The following is a 22,821-nucleotide window of genomic DNA, read 5'->3' as shown; positions in this document are numbered from 1 at the left end:
TTTTTTAAATAATAAATTTGTATTTAACTGCATTAAATAAGTATTTGATACATTACCAACTAGTAAATATTTCGGCTCTTAGTTCTTTTTTAAGAACCCCTCCTGTTCTCCACTCATTACCGGAAGTAACTGCACCTGTTTGAACTTGTTACCTGTATAAAAGACACCTGTTCACATGCTCAAACAAACAAACAAACAAACTCCAACCTCTCCACAATGGCCAAGACCAAAGAGCTATGTAAGGACATTAGGGATAAAATAATAGACCTGCACAAGGCTGGGATGGGCTACAGGAAAATAAGCAAGCAGCTTGGTGAGAAGGTAACAGCTGTTGGAGCGATTATTAGAAAATGGAAGAAGTTCAAGTTGACGGTCAATCTGCCTCGTTCTGGGGCTCCATGCAAGATCTCACCTCGTGGGGCATCACTGATCATCAGGAAGGTGAGGGATCAGCCCAGAACTACACGGCAGGACCTGGTCAATGACCTGAAGAGAGCTGGAACCACATTCTCGAAGAAAACCATCGGAAACACATTACGCCGTCATGGATTAAAATCCTACAGCGCACGCAAGGTCCCGCTGCTGAAGCCAGTGCATGTCCAGACACGTCTGAAGTTTGCCACTGACCATCTGGATGATCCAGAGGAGCAATGGGAGAAGGTCATGTGGTCGGATGAGACCAAAATTGAACTTTTTGGTCTAAACTCGGCTCGTCGTGTTTGGAGGAAAAAGGATGAGTACAACCCCAAGAACACCATCCCAACCGTGAAACATGGAGGAGGAAACATCATTTTTTGGGTCTGCTTCTCTGCCAAGGGTACAGGACGACTGCACCGTATTGAGGGGAGGATGGATGGGGCTATGTATCGCCAGATCTTGGCTGACAACCTCCTTCCTTCAGTGAGAGCCCTGAAGATGGGTCTTCCAGCATGACAACGACCCAAAGCACACAGCCAAGGCAACTAAAGAGTGGCTCTGTAAGAAGCATCTTAAGGTCCTGGAGTGGCCTAGCCAGTCACCAGATCTGAACCCGATAGAAAATCTATGGAGGGAGCTGAAAGTCCGTGTTGCCCGGCAGCAGCCCCGAAACCTGAAGGCTCTGGAGAAGATCTGCATGGAAGAGTGGGCCAAAATCCCTGCTGCAGTGTGTGCAAACCTTGTCAAGGACTACAGGAAACGTTTGGTATCTGTAATAGCAAATAAAGGTTTCTGTACCTAATATTAAGTTCGATTTTTGTGATGTATCAAATACTTATTTCATGCAATTAAATGCAAATTTATTATTTAAAAATCATACACCGTGATTTTCTTTTTTTTTGTATTAGATTCCGTCCCTCACAGTTGAAGAGAACTTATGATACAAATTACAGACCTCTACATGCTTTGCAAGTGGGAAAACCAGCAAAATCGGCAGTGTATCAAATACTTGTTCTCCCCACTGTAGATTACATTAGAGCTAGTACAAATACTCGAGCAATTCGAGTAACTCAAGTTTAAAAACTGGTCCGAGTAATTTTATTCACCTCGAGGAATCGTTTAATTTTGCCAGCTCTAAACATGACGTTTTGCCTGGACTATTTTTAATGCGGGACAACGCGCTGACGTCACGTGCGTAGAGGAAGAAGCAATTAAAAAAAAAAAACCTTAAAAACCTACAAACTACTCCGACTTTGCTAAAAACTACGTCCGCATGATGCTACGGTAGTAGCAGGTAGCGTCTGATGCGTCTCATAGATATCACATCCATGTCGAACTAGATGCGAAATGACAGACTGGGCGGCATTAGTAAACAGCTGCCATCTTAAAGCAGTAGATTCTCAGCGCTAATAAATAAGATGTCGCTCGCTGTCACTCGCTCAAGTAACGTTAGCCCTGCGGAGGGCTAGGTTTCTATGGAGGTAGATTTGTCTCTATTATTCAATCCAAAAAAAAAAGTCGCTCAATCAAAATATATATTTTCAATTTAAAAAAAAGTCACTTCAATCCAAAAAAATGTGTTTGAATGCAAAAATAAATTTGAAACTAAAAAAATGCATTTGAAAACTTTTTCTTTGATTGCATTTTTTTTCCTTTTGATTGAAGTGTTTTTTTTTTTTTTTTTTTTTTTTTTTTACTGAAACAACTTTTTTGATTGACGTAATGTAGTTTTGCATTTGGGCCTTTATTATCTAATAAAAAAAGTTGCTTCAAAAAAAAAATTTTTTTTCAAAAGAAAAATCACTTCAATCCAAAATAAAAAAGTACTAAAAGTTTTGAAAGCACTTTTTTTTAAGTAGAAAGTTTTGATTGAATCATTGTGACACAAAGATCCAACTTCGCCGCTACTTCTGAAATGTTTGAGTGACAGGTAAGCCTGTCGCAATATGCAATAAATCCATTTATCGCGCGGTATATAAAAATGAAGACGGCAATTTTCCAGCTGCGATTTATCGCCTCGCGTGCACGTGCGCGCACGTGCATTTGTTGCGTGCGTGCGCGCATGACGCACGCGCTTACGGCAGATGTGTGGCAGACGTGCTTGACAGCGCTGTTTAATGTTCAGCTTCCTTGTGCCACTCTGTTTTGTTGACTTCTAGGTATGTTCGTTTTATACATTTGAGTTTGAGTGACTGTCATTTAATGGATGGAGGCAGGGCCGACTGCACTGTCGGCGCACAGCAATGAGCGAGCGGAATGAGGAAGAGGACGAACCAGTCTGCAAAATGTTTCTGGAGGTTGTTTCAACAAAGATGGCCAACAGAATAAATATACTTGCTCATTTGAATCACTATCATCCTCTCCAGTTTTCACTGCTTAGTAAGAAAACTGCATTGCAACAAGCAGAGCCTCCTCGTCACGTTAATTGACAATTAGAGGTATTCGCTTGATGTGAGAAATACAGATGACACCGCGCAAAATAGCGTTCCCTCACGGAAAGTGAAGTCCGCTACATTGCTGAAGAAATGAGACAGTTTTACCTCTGTTAAATGATATTTGATACCTTTGGGAGGCAAATTTTTGTTACTGCTACTTAATTAGTCTATTTTTCTCTGTTGTTGTTGAAGTGCAAATTGTTACTGCAACTTTATACCTATATGCCTAAATGCTTCAGTTATTAAGTGCATTTTTTCTTGAAAAAATACATTTATTATGTGTTTCTGTGCTGTATTAATATTGTTGTCTTTTACTTGAAAGAGGCATGGTCTATTGTTTTTAGTTGTGATTTCTAAAAAGGTATTTTTTAATTTAAAAGTAAACATTAATTGCGTTTAAATGGGTGTACTTGATCTATTATTATATACTGTATTCTCCCTGTGATATTGTAAATCGGTTAAAAGGGGACGGGACTTGATAAGCATATTCTTCTCTTGTCAGCCCTTGTCTTTTCTTCGTTTTTTTCGGGTTGCTCATATCACATCTTCCAACTGTCAATGATACCGATGATGATGACAGTAAATAAATAAATAAACGCTCAAAAAAAAAACAACCTTTTTTGGGGGGGGGGGGCGCAATAATATCGCATATCGCAATAATTTATGAGATAATTTATCGCCCACTAAAATTTGTTATCGCGACAGGCCTAGTGACAGGTGATTACGCCAATGGCATAAAAGCATGATGAAGCAAGAATAATGGCCACTAGAGCTCCAGCTAGCCATCGGACATCGGACTCAGCTTGAGGAATTCAAGCCAAAAATAGCCCACCTAAGGCGGGTGACTTTGATGTGTGGCAGTACTTCTATGATCCGAGAGTACATCTGAGATGCAATTGTTGGCTGTTTTCAACAATGTACAATACATCGAAAATAAAGACATTGATTGACTGAAAATCGATCAATAATAGATGAAATGTTTTGTTTTCTCATGTATATTTTAGGGCTGTCAAAATTATCGCGTTAACGGGCGGTAATTTTTTTTTTAATTAATCACGATAAAATATTTGATGCATTTAACGCACATGCCCGCTCAAACATATTAAAATGAGACACAGACTAATGTCTACTTGTTACTTGTGTTTTTGCGCCCTCTGCTGGCGCTTGGATGCGACTGATTTTTTTTTTTTTTTTTTTCCCCAACAATGGCAAGCTACTAGTTAATTTTTTTTATTGAAAATTTTACACATTTTATTAAAACGAAAACACTAAGAGGGGTTTTAATATAAAATTTCTATAACTTGTACTAACTTTTATCTTTTAAGGACTACAAGTCTTTCTATCCATGGATCGCTTTAACAGAATGTTAATAATGTTAATGCCATCTTGTTGATTTATTGTTATAATAAACAAATACAGTACTTATGTACCGTATGTTGAATGTATATATCCGTCTTGTGTCTTATCTTTCCATTCCAACAATAATTTACAGAAAAATATGGCATATTTTATAGATGGTTTGAATTGCGATTAATTACGATTAATTAATTTTTAAGCTGTGATTAACTCGATGAAAAATTTTAATCGTTTGACAGCCCTAGTATATTTATAATTGCTGTTTACCTAAATAAAAAGTTTTATCCGATTACACCATTAATCGATAGAATTTTCAGTCGATTACTCGATTACTAAAATATTTGATAGCTGCAGCCTGATATTGCATGAAAAATTAACAACTAATGTCATGATCTTACCTTCATTTTGTTTTTCAGTTGTTCGTCGTGACCTGGATTTCCTCTGGATTTTGACTTGATGTTTGGGATTGCGTTGGCCTTCGGTCAGTTGTAATTCGTCGCATCTTAAAGACAAGTCGAGAAGCGTCTCATACAATTAAATGTAATCATGCTCATGTTAACCGATCGACTTTTTCTGAAAACAAACTTTACAAATGGCGTACCGCACACATGCTATTTTTAGACTGTGACGTCGCATCGTAAAGCGGAAGTAAAGTAAAAGTGGGACATTATAGACCCGCCCTTGCAATTGTGCTACTTTTCTCCGGTAATTTTTCAAAAATGAAAATGCCGATCACACATTGCTTTTTTGGAAGTTGTAGAAACGACATTAGACATTACGACATATAAAGGATGTTTTCTCCATACGTTTCCCGAAACCAAAAACTCGAAGGAAAAAATGTAAAGACTGAATCAACTTGCGCGGACTTTTAACACCTGCTCGGCAGTAAACATTTATGCAGTAAACATTTTGTTGGGTTGGCATTGTCTTTCAGAAGACAAACAGGTAAGCCATTTGGATATTTTTAACTTATTTTTTTAGCGTGATGTTGTGCCGTGCTGCTTCCGTCTGACAATGAATGACCTGAAAAGAATTAAAATGTCATCTGACTAAGGGTGTAACGGTACATGTAATAGTATTGAACCGTTTCGGTACGTGGTAGTCGGTTCGGAACGGAGGCGTACCGAACGAGTTTCTGACGTAATATAACCCTTACTTTTCGAGGTTGTGAGTCGATTGGGTTACAGTTTCTTTGTGTAGATTATATTTACTCCGTCTTCTCTACTATATTGAGGACAAACACGGTAGGACAGTAGGCTATAACCCAGAAACATCAACGGCGCAACAACGTGGCCGCCGCTAGAACACAGTGAAACGCGGGCGTTAGAGTCAAATCAGCCAATGCACACCAGCGTGTGAGACGCGTTCCAGAAGGGGCTCCACGCGACGCACGGGAAAAAAACGGCAGAGTTTATTATTTGACGCGAGACGCGGCCCTCCTGCGTCAATACAACTAGCTAGAATCGAGCCGGAAGTCACTCGTGTAAAAATACGGTGGATTCAGTCGATTTTCAAACTAATATGCAATCGTAACCTACTTTTTGAGTCCATCAGATCTTTTGAGTGGTAGATCGGGGCACAGTTGACTTGTCTTTGTTGATTTACTGCGGTCTTCTCTGCTATAAAAATAACCAACACGGCCCCGTGTTCAATACAAAACCCTCCTACCACAACAAAACAAGTAGGAACACATTCACATAGGAACTAAAGTTATATAACAAAAAATATACAATATCAATGAATACTACATCATATTTGTAAAATATAAACACATAATAAAATAAATAAGAGCCCATTTAAATAAAAAAAATTGAAATGAGCTAAAACACCTGTAATTAAATAAGAATAATACTCACATCCTGCTTCCACAATTAAATTTATTAATTTCTGTGTGGCGCTTTAACTTGAGAAAATCCACCATTAAAGCATTTGAAAACCGTTCATAAGAAAAAAAAAAGTTTCATTGAGGCATTTCATTTGTAAACTACATGTTAAAATCTTTGTCATTGGGATTGCTTTTCTCTTTCGCACAGGACTTCTTTTTTCTTCGTTCTTTCAGAAAGAAAGGCGACCAATACGCGGGGTCTGAAAGGCAAATTGTTGTTGGATTATCTTTAAATACCCGCTACTTTTTGAGCAGTATTCTAGCTTTGTATAGGCTAATGTCCCTATTGTTGAAAGCACAAAAGTGGGTAATAAACAACTAGCACATTTATATTTTGCATTTTGTTTTTTACTTTTGCGATCGCTACACAAAACTAACTAAATTACCCAACAACGTAGGACAACCAGAGGATATAATATATAAGAAAGACAGGGCTGGTGGTAAAGGATAGCTTGTTAAAACAGGAGAATGTCGTTGTCAGTCGCGTCGATAAAAGAGCTAAGGCTATGCTTAGGTCGGCTCGTTTTTTTCAGCCTTCGACACTCAAGCCATCCCTTTAACTGAACATTTGTATGTTCTTCCACATCTTTGCCAGTGAATTTGGCACCAGGGACATCATTTTCGGAGAGAATTGGTAGGTTTAGCTCTGTGGACATCTCCTTCGTACACGATTTCCATTCATTTCCTATAGAGGCAGACGGACATCCGGGCATTTTATGACGTCACCAGCCACAACAAAGCGTCGCCATATTGACAATGGGGTAAAAGACCAGTCACTTATAATAGAAACGCATTGAACTTTCGTCTTATTTGCCGTCTTTTTTCCGTCGGAATGGCTAAAAGTTGCTGTGTTGCGGGCTGTCACACAAGGAAGAGTTCGGAGCTGCATTTGAAGTTCTTCATTCTTCCACGTGAGAAAAAAAGGAGTAACAAATGGCTGAGCAAAATTAATCGAGGAACAGTCAAAGAAGACGGTTCCGTGGACTATTTTCGCCTGTGGGAACCTAAATCCAAGCACATTTACGTTTGCAGCTGACATTTTATTACTGGTGAGTTTATATTTTGCCCCAATTAGCTGCTACGATTCAATAGACTAGGCAGTGGTTATTTTTACCTTAACCGGCAACTCGCAAAGCGTTTTTTTTTTCTTCTGCCGTGAAATGCTCTGATTAGTCAATCGGTATATTATTGGCCTGGTGGGAATTTTTTTTTTTTTTTGCTGTGACGTGTTGACGGCTAAATATAGCTTGGAGGCGAATTACCGGTAACGGCAGAAATAATCACTTCGTACATACTACCAATTTTCTCAGTTCCACACAGTACATATTCCACGTAAATGATAAAGGTCAACTTACTGGGTGACTTTATGAGGTAGTTGTAGATGTTTCCGAGCTCCACTGCAGGCCATTCCTTTGTTTATCCAGCTATCAGCTGCGACTTTGTATCGGCAGCTTTGTACCCCAATAAACGCTAATTTTAAATTGCATCGCCTCCTCGCGTCTGTCGGCAGTGACTCGTGATAATAGCAAGCCACGTTTAAGACGTTTTTAGGAAAAAAGACGCAAAACACACCTGAAATATATGAATTGCTAAGAGAGGTGACGTCATCGTGACATCACGCCGACTTCCTCCATTAGGGACAAACGGTTGCATGTCCCCCCTTAGCAACAGTAGCTAATGTCATGAATATTAATGAGCAGAAGTGACGTGTGCTTGCGGTACGCCATTGGGTGAGGCGTTAAGCCAAACGTGTTCTAGCTAGCAAGCTATGCTAAACTAAGTTAGGTAAGCCTGCCAAGCTTCAACATAAAGCCAAACGACCTTCACTATGCTTTAAAATTGGACTTTTTAGTCCATTAAATTCTTATTTCGGTACTTACCCGATGAAAATGATTTGAAGGAGGTAGTTTGGTAATGAGTAGAGAACACGAACGAAACGCAAGCCCCGGATAGGTACACAGAGGTTGCGTCAATGTGAACCGGAAGTAGAAACGTGCTGAAACTTCAGCGTTGTATGATCAAGCGTTTGGAAGTTCCATCACTACATCACATCACAACTCTGGAGTAAAAAAAAAAAAAACTCAATAAATATGATCAACATATCCGAATTCTAGTCATCACTATCAATACCGCAATTTGAAGGCTCAGAATTAATATATTTCGTAAATGTATACACGGACTTCATCCAAATTACTGTCCTGCTTCCGCTGCACTCCTTCCATCAAGGAACATTACAATGAACGCGTTTCATTTTTAAACTTTGAAGTTTCTCAGGCGTATTTAATTCAGCTTTTTTCTTCTAGGCTAACCATTCCTAAAGTACAAAAGAAGCAGAGTGCAAGGCAGAACTACATCGAGGCGAAGAGAGGGAACGGCCAGGAGAGGTCGCTGTTGACAAGACTCAAAGCAGGTTGTTTCACATGACTTTGAGAAATGAAATACATATTATAATCATAAACGGGTTTTAAGGGGGGGGGGGGGGGGGGGGGGCTGGTGGCCAAAAAGTATCTTTGCATGAAATTGACTTTCCTATATATTAAAATGTTGTAAAGCAAGAAAACTGCAACAAAAATGATTGAAATGGACAGCAAATTTTTTTTATAATGGGTCAAAATTATTTTTTGAACTGATTATGTGACATGCACCTTAGACGGTCATTTGCTTTACATATCATTAAAAAAAAAAAAAAAAAATAGGGGGAGGGTTTATTTTTTCAAATTATTTTTTTCTTTGATTGAACATTTTTTTTTTTGATTGAAGCAACTTTTTTTGTGGATTGAATGCCCAAACACAAAAAGGATTGCTTCAATCAAAGAAAACTTTTTCAATGAAAAATGAAGTGTTCAAAGGCAAATTTTTCTATCTCAAATATTTTTTCGCATTCAAAAACGTTTTCTATGATTGAATATATTCTTTTTTTTTTTTGATTGAAATGATTTTTCTTTTTGAAAATATACATTTTTTGAAGCAACTTTTTTTTTAAATTAAATAATAAAGACAAAAACGTCCTAGCCAAAATGTGGCCCAAACACAAATCAACATTACTTCAATCAAAAAAACAGCTTCAATCAAAAAAAAAAAGAAAAGAAAAAAAGAAAAGAAAAATTGCATTTCACATACTTTTTCTTTGAGTTTTCAATGTTTTTTTTTTGCATTCAAACACATTTTTTTTTTTGTATTGAAGCAACTTATTTTTTGATTGAAAACATATATATTAATTGAAGCAATTTTTTTTTTGATTGAATAATAAAGACACAACTCTACCTCCAAATGGCTCCGCCCAGGGGATATAATTTTTGACTGGGGTAATTACATTGGCACGACACCGACAGGCGTACCAAATTCAATAGTTGACCATCTTGGCTAAAAGTATTGCCTAAGCAGCCTGATTTAGAATTCCCCTCAAGAATGATGGGAAACAAAAAACGCTTATTGTCAACTTATTATAAATATTCTTGTAAGTTAAATCTATTGCTGACACTGCGTTTCGGGGTCATCAACATGTTGTGCCTCCCCTGCCCCAATAGTTAAACTCCGCCTATGATTATAATTGCCAATATTTTTTAAAAAATCATTATTCATGTTTATTTTTTTAAATTCGATGCTATAAATGAATTGATAAACTGATAAATATAACGTTAATAAGAACTAAATTAACAAATTGAAAACACAAACAGAAATTAACATCAGCTATGTCCCCAAGTAACACTCTCGTCTAAAGTTGATTTCTATGTAGAACAGATGTTACGGATGGAGAGTAATTTATTCTTTTGTTCAGGTATGTTTGTTTTCCCTTTCACTTTGTACTGGTTTATGTTGGTTTTCACCTGTATTTTTTCTTTGCAGGAGTTTCCACCTGTGTGATCACAGAGGGCCTCCACAGCTGGAACCACTTCATCATTAGTTAATCATCCAATCATCTGTTGGTCCTTCCACTATACAAGTTCAATTGTTTGCTCCGTTCAGGAGAGGCGGTGGCAGCTTTCAATTTCTCTGTAAAATGGTAAAAATGGTAAATGGACAGTACTTATATAGTAGTGATGGGATTTTCGGCTCTTTTCGGTGATCCGATTCAATTGGATCGGCTCAGTCAAAAGAGCCGGCTCTTTTTGGCTCTCAAAGGGCTCTTTCAACTTTAGCTTTTCTTTTAAATATTTATGACAAATTTAGCATATGTTTTGATAAATGACTTGGTGAACTAACTATTGCACTCTACTGACTGCAAATAGCAACAATTATCAAGCAAAGAAAATAGTTTTTACTTATTTTATTGAACATTAAAAAGGCTCCAAACAATAAACAAGCAACCAAATTAAACTTCAACCAACAACAATCAAACATCCTGCATCATAACAAAAACTGTGAGTAGTAACTGCAACAGCAGCAGCGAACAAAACATAAGCTACTCCTTGCTTTATTTTAACAAACATAAGCTACTCCTTGCTTTATTTTAAATTTGCATTCAAGAAAACTAAATACTTCAACTTTGACAGGCTGATCCGGCTCCTTCTCTCAGTAATTATTTGTCCAGTCTTTTAGCTAAGACTTTAGCCAGATTTTTTCTTCTCATGAAACCTGCAGATGCATGTGTTGATTTGCATCCATCATTAAAAAAAAAAAAAAATCAAATTTCTAAATTAGAGTCTCAAAATAATGAAATTCTAAGTGTATCAAATGTGTTACATTAGGCTATATGGGGTTAAGTTTGCAGACACGGCATTCTGCCCTATTGTCATCTGACTTTAACCAGTTAAAATGTATCCTAATGTTACTGCGTTTTCAGCTCATCTTGAAGGCCTACGTTTGTCTGTCGTCTTTTCCTCCTCCTCCCGTGTGTCTGTGGCTGTGCACTTGCAGCTGCGCGACGGACGGTGCTCAGCGTGGCGTGCTCTCCGTGGCGTGGCGTGCAGTAATACCAAGCCCCTGGCCCCTCCCCTTTCTCCCTCTCTGCGCACGGCACTCCCTCACCTGAGCCACTGCCACACCTCGCTTCAGACATGTGAGAAAGCGAGAACGAGCGCAAGAGAGAGGGAGAGGGAGGGAAAATAAAGAGCCAGCTCTCGAGGGAGGGTGCCGGTGTTGTGCCGGCTCTCTTCGTTCACTTCTTTGTACCGGCTCGTTCGCGACCGACACATCACTAGCCACGTTTACATGCTGACTTTTATTCATACCGATTCAAATCATTCCGAATGGAAATTTCAGATCAGCTGTTTATATGTCACTTCATCTATTCCGATCCAGCGTTTACATGTGACTGCCTTTATTCCGAAAGGACGTTTGACAACTGCCGTCTGACATCCGCAGATTAATCAAAACAAAGCGTCACGTTGCATAACATGGAGATCGATCGTCGGAGTGCTGCTGTTTTAACTTTAACCCACTTGTTGTGTTTGTGGGGTCGTATCCGCTTCTGCTGTTTTGCTCTTTTGCCTTGTAGTAGCCGGTTTTCCACCGGTTTCTAATCTGGTCAACGCTCCGGTCTGTTCCGGCTTCGTGTAACCTCTCGTGAACTTTTTTAAATAGTTCACTGTTCCTCGTTTTACGCCCGTCTAAGTGAGCAATTATATTCAATTCTTTTAAAGTTTGAATTAAATACAATCTTTCCGCCGGACTTCAATTAGGTGCGCTGTGCTTGGAAGCCATGTTGCAAGTGACGTTACTTACGTCACAAAGTGACATCACCACGTCAGTACGGAGCATGTGCAGAAAGAACGCAACCAGACACCATTCCGCTTCCCTGTTTACATGATATAATTTTACTTCTAATCGGTTTGGGAAAAGGAATATTCCACCCCTGTGAATCGGAATGAAATTCCATTCGGTTTGGGCCTGTTCATTCTGAATGAGGTGTTTATATGGAACACATTTATTCGGTTTGAACAAATATTCCGATTGTAATTGGAATATTTGGCTCCATGTAAACGTGGCAATTATTATACAGCGCATTTATCTGCATGGTTACCATGCCCAAAGCGCTTTACATTGGCACACATTTACCCATTCACGCACACATTCACACACACCAATGGGGCTGCTGCCATGCAAGGCGCTGTCAACCCATTGGAGGCAAATCAGGGTTCAGTGCCTTGCCCAAGGGCACTTCGACAGTGGGCAGTCATAGCCGGGAATCGAACCACTGACCCTACGGTCCAAGGACAACTCCAGCTACCAACAACCAACTGTGTATTGTTTGTGTTGTGTTGGTTTGTTGAAGCCTGTTATCATAACAGTGATGGTGAAATGACGCCTCATGAGGCATTGCACCACTTGAGCCAAGTGGTTCGAGAAAGGGTTAATTACTCAGAGCTTCATGTGTCCACGGAACCACCTACTGGCTAAGTGTATAATCACAGTCATTTGTCTCCCAACCACGAGTGATTCGTTAATTTTTGTGTGTGTTTGTTGGGAAGGTATTATTTAGCAAAATATTGTCTCACTAAATCCTCGATTTACATAGATTATCTCATAAGTATATTTCTTCTTCAATTTTCTTTTCATTGTTTTCCTGTCCTGTAGGTCAGCAGTGCCAAGCAGCTCCCCAAAAATTTACAACAAATTATACATATAAACGTATGAACTTTTGGGTCCAGAAAGAGGAGTGGCCACATACAGTCACAGTCATACGTTACTCATGAAGTAAATCTTCCAATATATTTTTTTAGTGTAGTGGGTGTATGTGTGAAAATGATTCCATAAATGGCATTATAATAATGTGGCAGGTTGTGAAATGTTTTTTCCTGAAAATGACATGTGCGTAAGTAGCCAGTGTTGCATGGATCCGCCCAGCAATCTGCCCCATTTGCCCAGGACAGGACTCGAACCCACACGTACGATGCATCCAGCACAGCAAGTGGATACTCTGATCACCAAGCCAGAAGCCAACGGACTTGTGTGTACCCTACACGTAATGATGGAGAGAACAGTAAACGTGTTTGTGTAACATGAAAAGAGTACTAATTATGCTTGTGTAATTTGGACATTGATGTAGCTACAGGATGGTGGGGATTTTCATTGTTTTATTTTTTAAAAAATCCACAGAGAGGAAGTCCTCTTTCTTGCTGGTTCCATCCAAGTATAAACTACTGTCCCCTTCTCTCAACTCACTTAAACTTTTCACTCTCCAAATTATCCAAACTCTCACCTGATCACAACACTCCTTCTAACACCCACATTTTGAATGCAGCCAGAGGTGTTGATAGACTGTAGCGAGCTGTCAAACCGCGCGGCAAATCTTAAGGGGCCGTTTACATGGTGACTCTCCGAGAAGACGAAAAATTTCATGTTTTCATATGTTTGGGCCCGTCTCCATTCGAACAATGTTGCAATTCCGCATGAAAACGATGTAGTATTCATGCCACGCCCTAGGGGGCAGTGCAGATTTTCAAGGCGACAGCGAATGATGCACTTTGACCCCACCAAAGTTCCTCAGCCCGGAAAAAAACATGCCCGTTCGTTCTTTATGTCATTTCATATCATTATGTATTTCAGTGTGTTTGCGCTTGTGTCTTTCTAAATCAGTCTCCTGAATAAATCTTTTCTCGCAAAGTGTGCAGGCATAAGGCTTCTCTTCAGTGTGTGTTCTTGTATGTTTGTTTAAATCACCCTTGGCGATGAATCTTTTACCACAAACTGTGCAGGCAAAAGGCCTCTCTCCAGTGTGGTTTCTTGTGTGAATGTTTAAACTTGCCTTTGTGGAGTATTTTTTATCGCAAAGTGTGCAGGCATAAGGCTTCTCTTCAGTGTGTGTTTTTGTGTGTTTGTTTAAACCTCCCTTCTCGATGAATCTTTTACCACAAAGTGTGCAGACAAAAGGCTTCTCTCCAGTGTGTGTTCTTGTGTGAAGGTTTAAATTGGCTTTTGCAGAGTATTTTTTATCACAAAGTGTGCAGGCATAAGGCTTCTCTTCAGTGTGTGTGCTTGTGTGTTTGGTTAAACCCCCCTTCTCGATGAATCTTTTACCACAAAGTGTGCAGGCAAAAGGCTTCTCTCCAGTGTGTGTTCTTGTGTGAATTTTTAAATTTGCCTTCGTGAAGAATTTTTTATCACAATGTGGACAGGCATAAGGCTTCTCTCCAGTGTGTGTGCTTGTGTGCTTGTTTAAAACTCCCTTATCGGTGAATCTTTTACCACAAAGTGTGCAGGCAAAAGGTTTCTCTCCGGTGTGGTTTCTTGTGTGCAATACTAATTGTCCCTTCTGAGTGAATCTTTTACCACAAAGTGTGCAGGCATAAGGTTTCTCCCCAGTGTGTAATCTTGTGTGTTTGTTTAAATCACCCTTCTCGATGAATCTTTTACCACAAAGTGTGCAGGCATGAGGCTTCTCTCCAGTGTGTGTGCTTGTGTGCTTGTTTAGAACTCCCTTATTGGTGAATCTTTTCCCACAAAGTGTGCAGGCAAAAGGCATCTCTCCAGTGTGTTTTCTTGTGTGAATCTTTAAATATGCCATCGTGATGTATCTTTTACCACAAACTGTGCAGGAAAAAGGCTTCTCTCCAGTGTGTGTATGCATGTGTGCCTTTAACTTGCATTTCCATGGAAATGTTTTATCACAAAGTGAGCAGGGAAAAGGTTTCCCAACCGCACATACTTTTGAGTCTCTTTTCAATGACGACTTCTCTACAGGGTTTGAAGAATTTTGGTCAAAGTCATCCTCCTCCTCAACAGTATTAAAGTCAGAAGAATGTGACGTTATGTCGTCGCTGTCCGAAAGCGGAGCTAAGAGGCCGTCCGGTTGCGATCGTCCCTTTCCTTTTGTTGTCAAGTGCTGAAACGAGCTGTCGCTTAAGGGTTTTGCTGCTCCTCTGTCATCGCTTGGACCTTTGTCTTCTTCGCTCTTTACACTGACACCCATTGGCAACTTGAGGATTTCAACTTCATGTTTTTCTTCTTTAATATCAGGGGTCTCTGGCTCCGCCTCCTGTTTGATCCAAGGCATGTCGGACTCCTCTTCCTGTTTAACGTGGAGGGGGTCATGCTTCTCAGGGTGAAGATCTTCTCCAGTGACGTCTACGGGATTCTGGGTGGGGGGAAAAAAAAAAAAAATCACGTGATATGCTGATGTTGGAGATATAGAGAGAAATACAGCTAGTCCCTGGGTTACGACGTACCCGACTGATGTGATTTTAACTTTACGACGCTGGAGTCTCCAGTTTTTTTTTTTTCTTTTTATGATGTTGACTTGTTTTGTGATGCATGCCTTTATTTTGGCGTAGGAAACGTAGGGCAGGTAGTACTTCCGCACACGAGACTTGCAAGTCAGAGCGCATTTACACACGAAGAATGTGTTTGCTCACGCTAAAATGAGCACACGCACACAAACAATGAAGAGCCATTTGATAAACCGTAAAACCTACATACAAACACTCAAGGCCGGCCCAGCCTATACGCAGACTATGCAGGTGCTTAGGGCCACCACTAGGGGCCCCCTAATTTGGTAACCACATTTTATACGTTGTTAATAGAGCATCGTGAGTAATGTGGCACGCATTTCCGTTTATCTAAGCAAAAATCCATTTTCTTGTCATTACAATCTGGCAACCTGGGGTGTGACGTTGAACCTGCTTTGCGATGACTGGTGCTTAAACTTGGAAAATAGATGCATGATTATGTCAAAGAGAATTTATCCTTTGGAGCAGAGACACGAAAGAAGAAGAAAATCGGAGAAGAAACAACAGTATCAAGGTAATGGAGCATGTTGTTGAAGTTGTTGTGCAAGACACTCCCGACTTGTACGTTGTTGTCAGCTGAGCTTGTCAATATGTCGTACTGGTAATTGCCATTAGCCGCAGGCCCGAAGCGAAACAAGTAAAGCCGTGCAAGTTCTCACCTGTCGGCAACGGCAAATGTACGGCTTCCGCTGATTGTAGTAAAACGAAATATTGGCATGATATGCATTTGGACTGGAGAGCGTAGATATAGGCTACGTCTACACTAGGATGGATGATGGCCTTAAAGGTGTAATTACTTGGACTATACCACATGTGGGCTACACTAGTATGCCTATTACCCGGATTAGTTGTTAGACGGCTAATGTTATTCGCCGCCTACTATGGACTGCTGTCACCGTACAACATTCGGATACTCAGCAAGGGACGTCATGTCGTCGCTGTTTTTAGTGCGGCATGACAGCATCGTAAACAATGGAGGCGGACGATCACGACGTGGCATTCCTGCTCTTTTCCACACATTTTTCTTGAACCTTCAAACTACGTCTCAATAATATGCTTCAATTCAGTGCCCATTTGGGGTCCTCCCATCGCGGATGAGCTGGAGATGAGTGTTTTTTAGAGCTCGTCTCCTGAGTTGTCTCCGATTAGCCCGCTGTGGGGCTGGCCCCTCCCAACTCAATGCCCACCGAACATGAGTACTGTATATCAAAATGCGTAGAGGATAATTAAACCCTGAAAAGGGACTTGCGTGGTACCCCCAGTCAGAGGCGCGGGATCAGTTTTTCCCCCCAGACATTTCTGTCAAAACTGTTGCCGCTTCCAGGATCACCACTTTTATGCACAAGAAGCCTCGTTGCGAGTTCCAGCCATCCATCGCCACAACATATGCTTCTATTTGTTATTTTCCACGTGGTGAGAGCGCAAGTGAGCATCGATTGTAACATCCCAAGTAATGATGTCAGGCTTCTGTTGTTTTATAAAGATTTATTTCAATCACAACACAGCGCCTGCACGTAAAAGCAGAGCGTGCTCTCCCTTCCACCCTCGTTCCCGTGTGGTGAGTTTAATTGCGATCACGAAAAAAACAGTGATCACAAAATAATGACTTTTTTGCACCACGGACCGGTGTTATTTTGGTCTTTTTTTCACGGACCGGTGTTCTGACAAATTTTGCAACCCAACAAAAAATACAACGATGCGGTTCTGCACACGCGTGTAACGTTAAACATAGCCGCAAAATGCGCAAATGCAACGGTTCTAAAGTAAACACTACAAACTTTCTTGAAAGAAAGGAATATTAACTTTTAACGTTTGATCATGGAAGGACTTGTAGAAAAGTGCTCCTCAGATACATCCTGCCATGTTAGCTGCACACAACAACTGCACACCGCTCTCACCATTAACGACTTTGCCTTGCCGTTAAGCATTAATTAAGAAGCCCGCTTCACAAAGATACGATGTTGGAAATTGTAGCAAGGTTGCTCTTGTAGAGATGTCAGGATATTTCGGAGTGACTTTAATCCAGAACCTTGGTAGAGTTGTTGTCTCAAATGTACGTTTAATAAGGTCGCTGTCATTTGCGATCTCTACAAGTTGATCCTCCTGTTGCGCAGACATGCTCGAATCACTCGGTTTATTCACAAACAGGTCACGAATCCACTCCTTCGCCGTTCGCAGGTCTTCGAGCTTGTAGGCTCGTCAGGTGTCCTTTTCGCCGTAAAAATATCTCCAAAGACGTCTGTTTTCCAGTCATCTTCGCTCGTGTGGGGGCTAATTATTTCCGGGAACAAATGTGCTGCACCCAGTAATACGTTATTATCGAGGACAAGCGCACATCGATATATTATATACACAAATAAGATGTACTGCTAGCAGTTAAATCAATGGATTTCTATGACAACATTCTAATCTATCCCGGAGTATTATAGCTAGAGTAAACAGGGATATTGGTGTGTTAAGCAGGGGAACAGGGTTAATTCGACCAGAATGCGGTCGTTATTAAATTATTTCTGTGCGGCCCGGTAGCAAATGCGCCACGGACCGGTACCCCTGGTCTAGAAGGAGTAGTAATTTTGAAATTTTCCGTGGGCTAGGAATGAGTTTCCGTTTCAGAGAAAAACCGCGCGGGCGATGACGTAACACACGAGGCTTCTCCTTTCTACGCATGCGTAGTTTGTGCAAATGCAGGCGTAACTTGCAGAAGCGCGGGGGGGGGGGTCTTAAACGCACCTTAAACGAAGTGTGGACAGGTATAAAAAATAGTCGGCAAAATACCCTGAAGAAAATTAACTGTCCTAGTGTTGTCATTTCATTTATATCGGACATTATCATCAAGTAGTATGTCACGTATCACCCTATGGTGAATCTACTTTATTAGTTGCGCACTCCCCACAGTACACGTTTTGGTTGACGAATATTTTCCTGGGCTAAATTTTGTTCCATGTAATCATATTTTGTACTTTGGATGATTCAAAGGAGCTATTGAGAAGTATCTTGGAATTGGAGGTGAGAGTGCCATCCTCTTCACAAGATGATGATTTCCCCAAATGTACAATTCAGATTAAATGCTTGGCAATGTCGTGTACATAGTTATGAGATCAAGAATTAAGAAAGATGCACATTAAGTTACAATTTTAATACATTTTTACAAAAATATGGGCCCCTTGGCATTATTTTGCTTAGGGCCTCCAAATGACCTGGGCCGGCCCTGCACTAGTGACGGGATCTGTCGTTCACTTGAGTAAACGAATCCATTCCGGATCGTTCAGTAAAAAGATTCGTTCAAACGAATCGTTCAAACGAATCGTTCAACGAATCGTTCGCCCCCCTCATCTCCCTCCCCGCCCAAATGAATCGTTCGTTTAGTGAACGGGAAGTGACGTCGCCGAACGAATCACCATAGGCCGCTTCGCAGTATAACTGAACGGGAAGTGACATTCTTGGTCCCTGCCTCTCTCTTGCACACAGGCTCCTCATTGACCGCTCGTCGTAGTTTCAGTAATGAGTGACAGGCAATATCATTCTGCTTTCACAGACAGCCTCGTCTCCCTCCCGCTGCTGCAAAAGCGAGGGAGAACTTCCGCGTCGTCTGTCCTAGTTCTATGGGCTCAAAGTCATGGCTCGTGATTGCATTTCGATTGAGGACACGGTTAAACATTTTCCTTTTGTGGGGGGAGCGGGGGGTCAGGGGCGCACGGACTTTCTTTAGCATGTTCTTGATCACATTTACAATGCTTGCTGTCACGAAAATACAAATAAATCGAAAGTTTAATTTCAAAATATGGAACGACAAACACATCATATTTACCTCTCGCTCTGTTGTATTTTTGTTTTTATGCTCATCACTATTATTTTTTGTTACTATTGTTAAAACTATAAGTGTAAATAGCTAGTTGTCGAATGTGCTGCTCTGAAATAAAGTAGGGCTGTCAAACGATTAAAATTTTTAATCGAGTTAATTACAGCTTAAAAATTAATTAATCGTAATTAATCGCAATTCAAACCATCTATAAAATATGCCATATTTTTCTGTAAATTATTGTTGGAATGGAAAGATAAGACAAGATGGATATATACATTCAACATACGGTACATAAGGACTGTATTTGTTTATTATAACAATAAATCAACAAGATGGCATTAACATTATTAACATTCTGTTAAAGTGATCCATGGATAGAAAGACTTGTAGTTCTTAAAAGACGAATGTTAGTACAAGTTATAGAAATGTTATATTAAAACGCCTCTTAATGTTTTCGTTTTAATAAAATTTGTAAAAATTTCAATCAAAAAATAAACTAGTAGCCCTATTCTGTCCTCTATGTGTGTGAGTACACAAATTGACAGATAGCGAACATAAGTTCCAAAAAGAAATCAGACGGTGTGGCAAAGTTGCATGGGCTTTACTGAAGTCATCTCTTTTTGACAGGAGCACGTTTCTTGTATTTTTGTAAAACTGAAAATAACAAGGCAATGTGTCAATAACTTGCATAAATCACAAAATAACATAAAATGTACACACACGTGTCCATTTGAGCAGTAGCACTAGCCAATTAGCTCACAAGCATCTAACAATGTAACTGCATTTCACCATATATGTGAACAAATTCAAATACACATCATCAATAACTATCTAATGCTCATGAATATAAACAAAGGAGGAATATAACTCACAAGCGATGCATGTATTAGACACAAACAGTGTGATGGGGCTATGAGAACTGCCACTGAATACTGGATGCCGACGTTAGCTGGTCTGAATAGCACTGTCTATTAGTGTGAGTTCGCGTCGACATATGATCACGTCAGAAAAGCGCGCCGAAACCCAAATAATCAGCTGCACTGAATCGCCAGCAGAGGGCGACATTACGCCACATAACATATGCAAGTCACACCCAAGCGCCAGCAGAGGGCGGAAAAACTCCATAAAACACAATTAACAAGTTGGCCTTTCACTGTACTGACATTTAAATCTGTCTGAGCAGGCCTAGTGCGTTAATTGCGTCAAATATTTTAACGTGATTAATTTAAAAAATTAATCAACGCCCGTTAACGCGATAATTTTGACAGCCCTAAAATAAAGACAATACTACATTTTGATATTTGACAGTTTAATTGCAAATCAGTATTAAGATGATCGTATTGAATTTTTGCACTGGTATTAATAAATAAAATAATCCGGTCAACTCCCCTGTCGTCCCCGCATCTCAGATCGTCAAATGCTGACGAGAAATGATCGCTTGCTCTTTACGATGTCGCCTTTCTACCCTCATTAGTCTGTTAAGAAAAATGTAGACATATTGCGACATCTCCCGTGTCTGCGTGCGTTGTTTTGGGGCGCTTGAGTAGCGCATGATGGACGGATTTACATAATTTGTCAAACCAACCGACACGCTCTGACACGAAAAAAAAAAAAAAAAAAACACTCGGAAAAAATTGACATGTACGGTATATACAGTTTCATTGCAAATCAGTATTATGGTGATCGTACTGAATTTTTGCACTGGTAATAATAAATAAAATAAACCGGTCAACTCCCCTGTCGTCCCCGCATCTCAGATCGTCAAATGCTGACAAGAAATAATTGTTTGCTCTTTACGATATCGCCTTTCTACTCTCATTAGTCTGTTAAGAAAAATGTAGACATATTGCGACATCTCCCGTGTCCATGTGCGTTGTTTTGGGGCGCTTGAGTAGCACATGATGGACGGATTGACATAATTTGTCAAACCAACCAACACCTGACACGAAAAAAAAATAAAAAATAAAACACTTGGAAAAAATGGACATGTATATACCGTTTCATTGCAAATCAGTATTATGGTGATCATACTAAATATTTTTTTCTGTGCACATATGAGGTAAATATCGCTGCCATGCCTCCTTATAGTGACAGTTCTTTGCCCCCTTCATTGCCGTCACGCGACCGCAGCTCAGCTTTTGCTTGCCTCGTAGCTACCCGTGTTTTAAATTACTGTAAATTTGATAGTATGTGGTAATAGGTAGTCGCGAGTCTGTTGAGAAAAGTAGTACACTAAACCATGCTCGCTAGATTTGTGTGGTGTTTTTGTCTTTTTGAGCTGCATTTGATAGGCTCCACGTTAACAAATATGTGACAAAGTCCTTTCCTTTCATTTTTTGATTCGTTCACCGCATATTCATTACTGGAAAGTCAAGTTAGCAACAAGCTAGGTCAGCAACCGGAGGACCGAGTCACTGAACGGGAAGTGACAAAACTCAGTCTTGCCCCCCTGCCTGCACGCTAGCTGCTCATTGGCCACACGTGGAAGTGAGTGACATACGCCCTGGTTCTGTTTCCGGTCCCTCCCCTGCCCGCGATGAGGCTGGCGTCTGATTGGTCGTGTGCGATGTCAGAAGACGCTGCCGCTTGCCCAACGCCCTCGCACGCAGTGAACAAGCATCAACTTCATAGAACGAATCAGTGCAGATGGTAATTAGTTCGGTCTCGTTCACCCAAACAATTCGTTCAAAAAGAACGAATCGTTCGCGACCGATACAACACTACCCTGCACCCACTGCATCAATCTGCGCCTCACTCAGGGGGGCGCGCGCCACTATTTGAGAAATAATTCCCTACATTCACAATTACATCAAACCAAGTCTGATATTGCATGAAAAATACAACAACTAATGTCATGATCTTACCTTCATTTTCTTTTGTTTTTCAGTTGTTCGTCGTGACCTGGATTTCCTCTCCTCATTGCGTTGCCTTATTACCGAATCCTAAAGACTCATAATTAAATGTAATCACGCTCATGTTAACCGATCGACTTTTCCTGAAAACAAACTTTACATATCGGAAGTGGCGTCAGGTCAAAGCAATCGGAAAGCGTTAGCGTGTTTTAGCGAGCAAGGAAAGCTAAACTAAGGTAAGTCTGCGAAGCTTCAACATTCAGCCAATCGAATTACACTATGCTTTAAAATTAGACTTTTCAGTCCACTAAATTCTTACTTCGGTACTTATCCAATGAAAATTATTTTAAGGAGGTCGTTTGGTTTGGAGAAGGGAACACGAAAGAACAGCAACCCCCGAGAGGTACACAGAGGTTGCTTCAATGTGAACCGGAAGTAGAAACGTGCTGAAACTTCAGCGTGACATGTTAAAGCGTTTGGAAGTTCCGTTACGACTTCACATCTCTGGAGTCGAAAAATATTGAATAAATATGATCAAGATATCCGTATTCTAGTCATCACTATCAATACCTCAATTTGAAGGCTCAGAATTTAAATATTTCTCACGGCACTGTACTGCTTCCGCTTCACTTCTTCCATCAAGGAAAATTACAATGAACTCCCTTCATTTTTAAACACTGAAGCTTCACAGGCTCATTTAACTGATCTTTTTTTTTCTCCGCTAACCGTTCCTTAAAGTACGAAAGAAGAAGAGTGCATGGCAGAACTAGATCGAAGCGAAGGAACGGCCAGGAGAGGTCGCTGTTGGCAAGACGCCGAGACTCAAACCAGGTTGTTTCACATGACTGATAATTAAAATACATATTGTAATTACAATATATTTTTTCAAATTATTATTCATGTTTAT

At 40.2% G+C, this 22,821-nt stretch overlaps 2 protein-coding genes across 4 annotated transcripts in view; both read right to left on the bottom strand.

The window, feature by feature from the left end:
- LOC130921314 (gastrula zinc finger protein XlCGF57.1-like) overlaps positions 1-8,090 on the bottom strand; it is a 72,077-nt gene extending 63,987 nt beyond the window's left edge. For all 3 annotated transcript variants that reach the window (XM_057845043.1, XM_057845088.1, XM_057845097.1), the window contains exons 1-2: positions 7,974-8,090; positions 4,607-4,710 (exon numbers count right to left, since the gene is read on the bottom strand). In XM_057845043.1, the coding sequence (XP_057701026.1) occupies positions 4,607-4,612 (6 nt within the window). In that variant the 5' untranslated portion in view covers positions 4,613-4,710; positions 7,974-8,090. The remainder of the gene's footprint in view (positions 1-4,606; positions 4,711-7,973) is intronic.
- Positions 8,091-10,381: 2,291 nt separating this feature from the next.
- On the bottom strand, positions 10,382-22,338 carry LOC130923112 (gastrula zinc finger protein XlCGF57.1-like). Its single transcript, XM_057848599.1, has 3 exons — positions 22,234-22,338; positions 21,927-22,004; positions 10,382-15,109 (listed from the first exon to the last, which is right to left on the bottom strand). The coding sequence occupies exons 2-3, from the start codon at positions 21,930-21,932 to the stop codon at positions 13,556-13,558; spliced, it is 1,560 nt and encodes a 519-aa protein (XP_057704582.1). The 5' UTR covers positions 21,933-22,004; positions 22,234-22,338; the 3' UTR covers positions 10,382-13,555.
- Positions 22,339-22,821: the final 483 nt, after the last annotated feature.

Source organism: Corythoichthys intestinalis, chromosome 1 (assembly GCF_030265065.1).
Source record: "Corythoichthys intestinalis isolate RoL2023-P3 chromosome 1, ASM3026506v1, whole genome shotgun sequence".
NCBI lineage: Eukaryota > Metazoa > Chordata > Actinopteri > Syngnathiformes > Syngnathidae > Corythoichthys > Corythoichthys intestinalis.
This window is presented reverse-complemented; position numbering and strand designations above follow the sequence as displayed.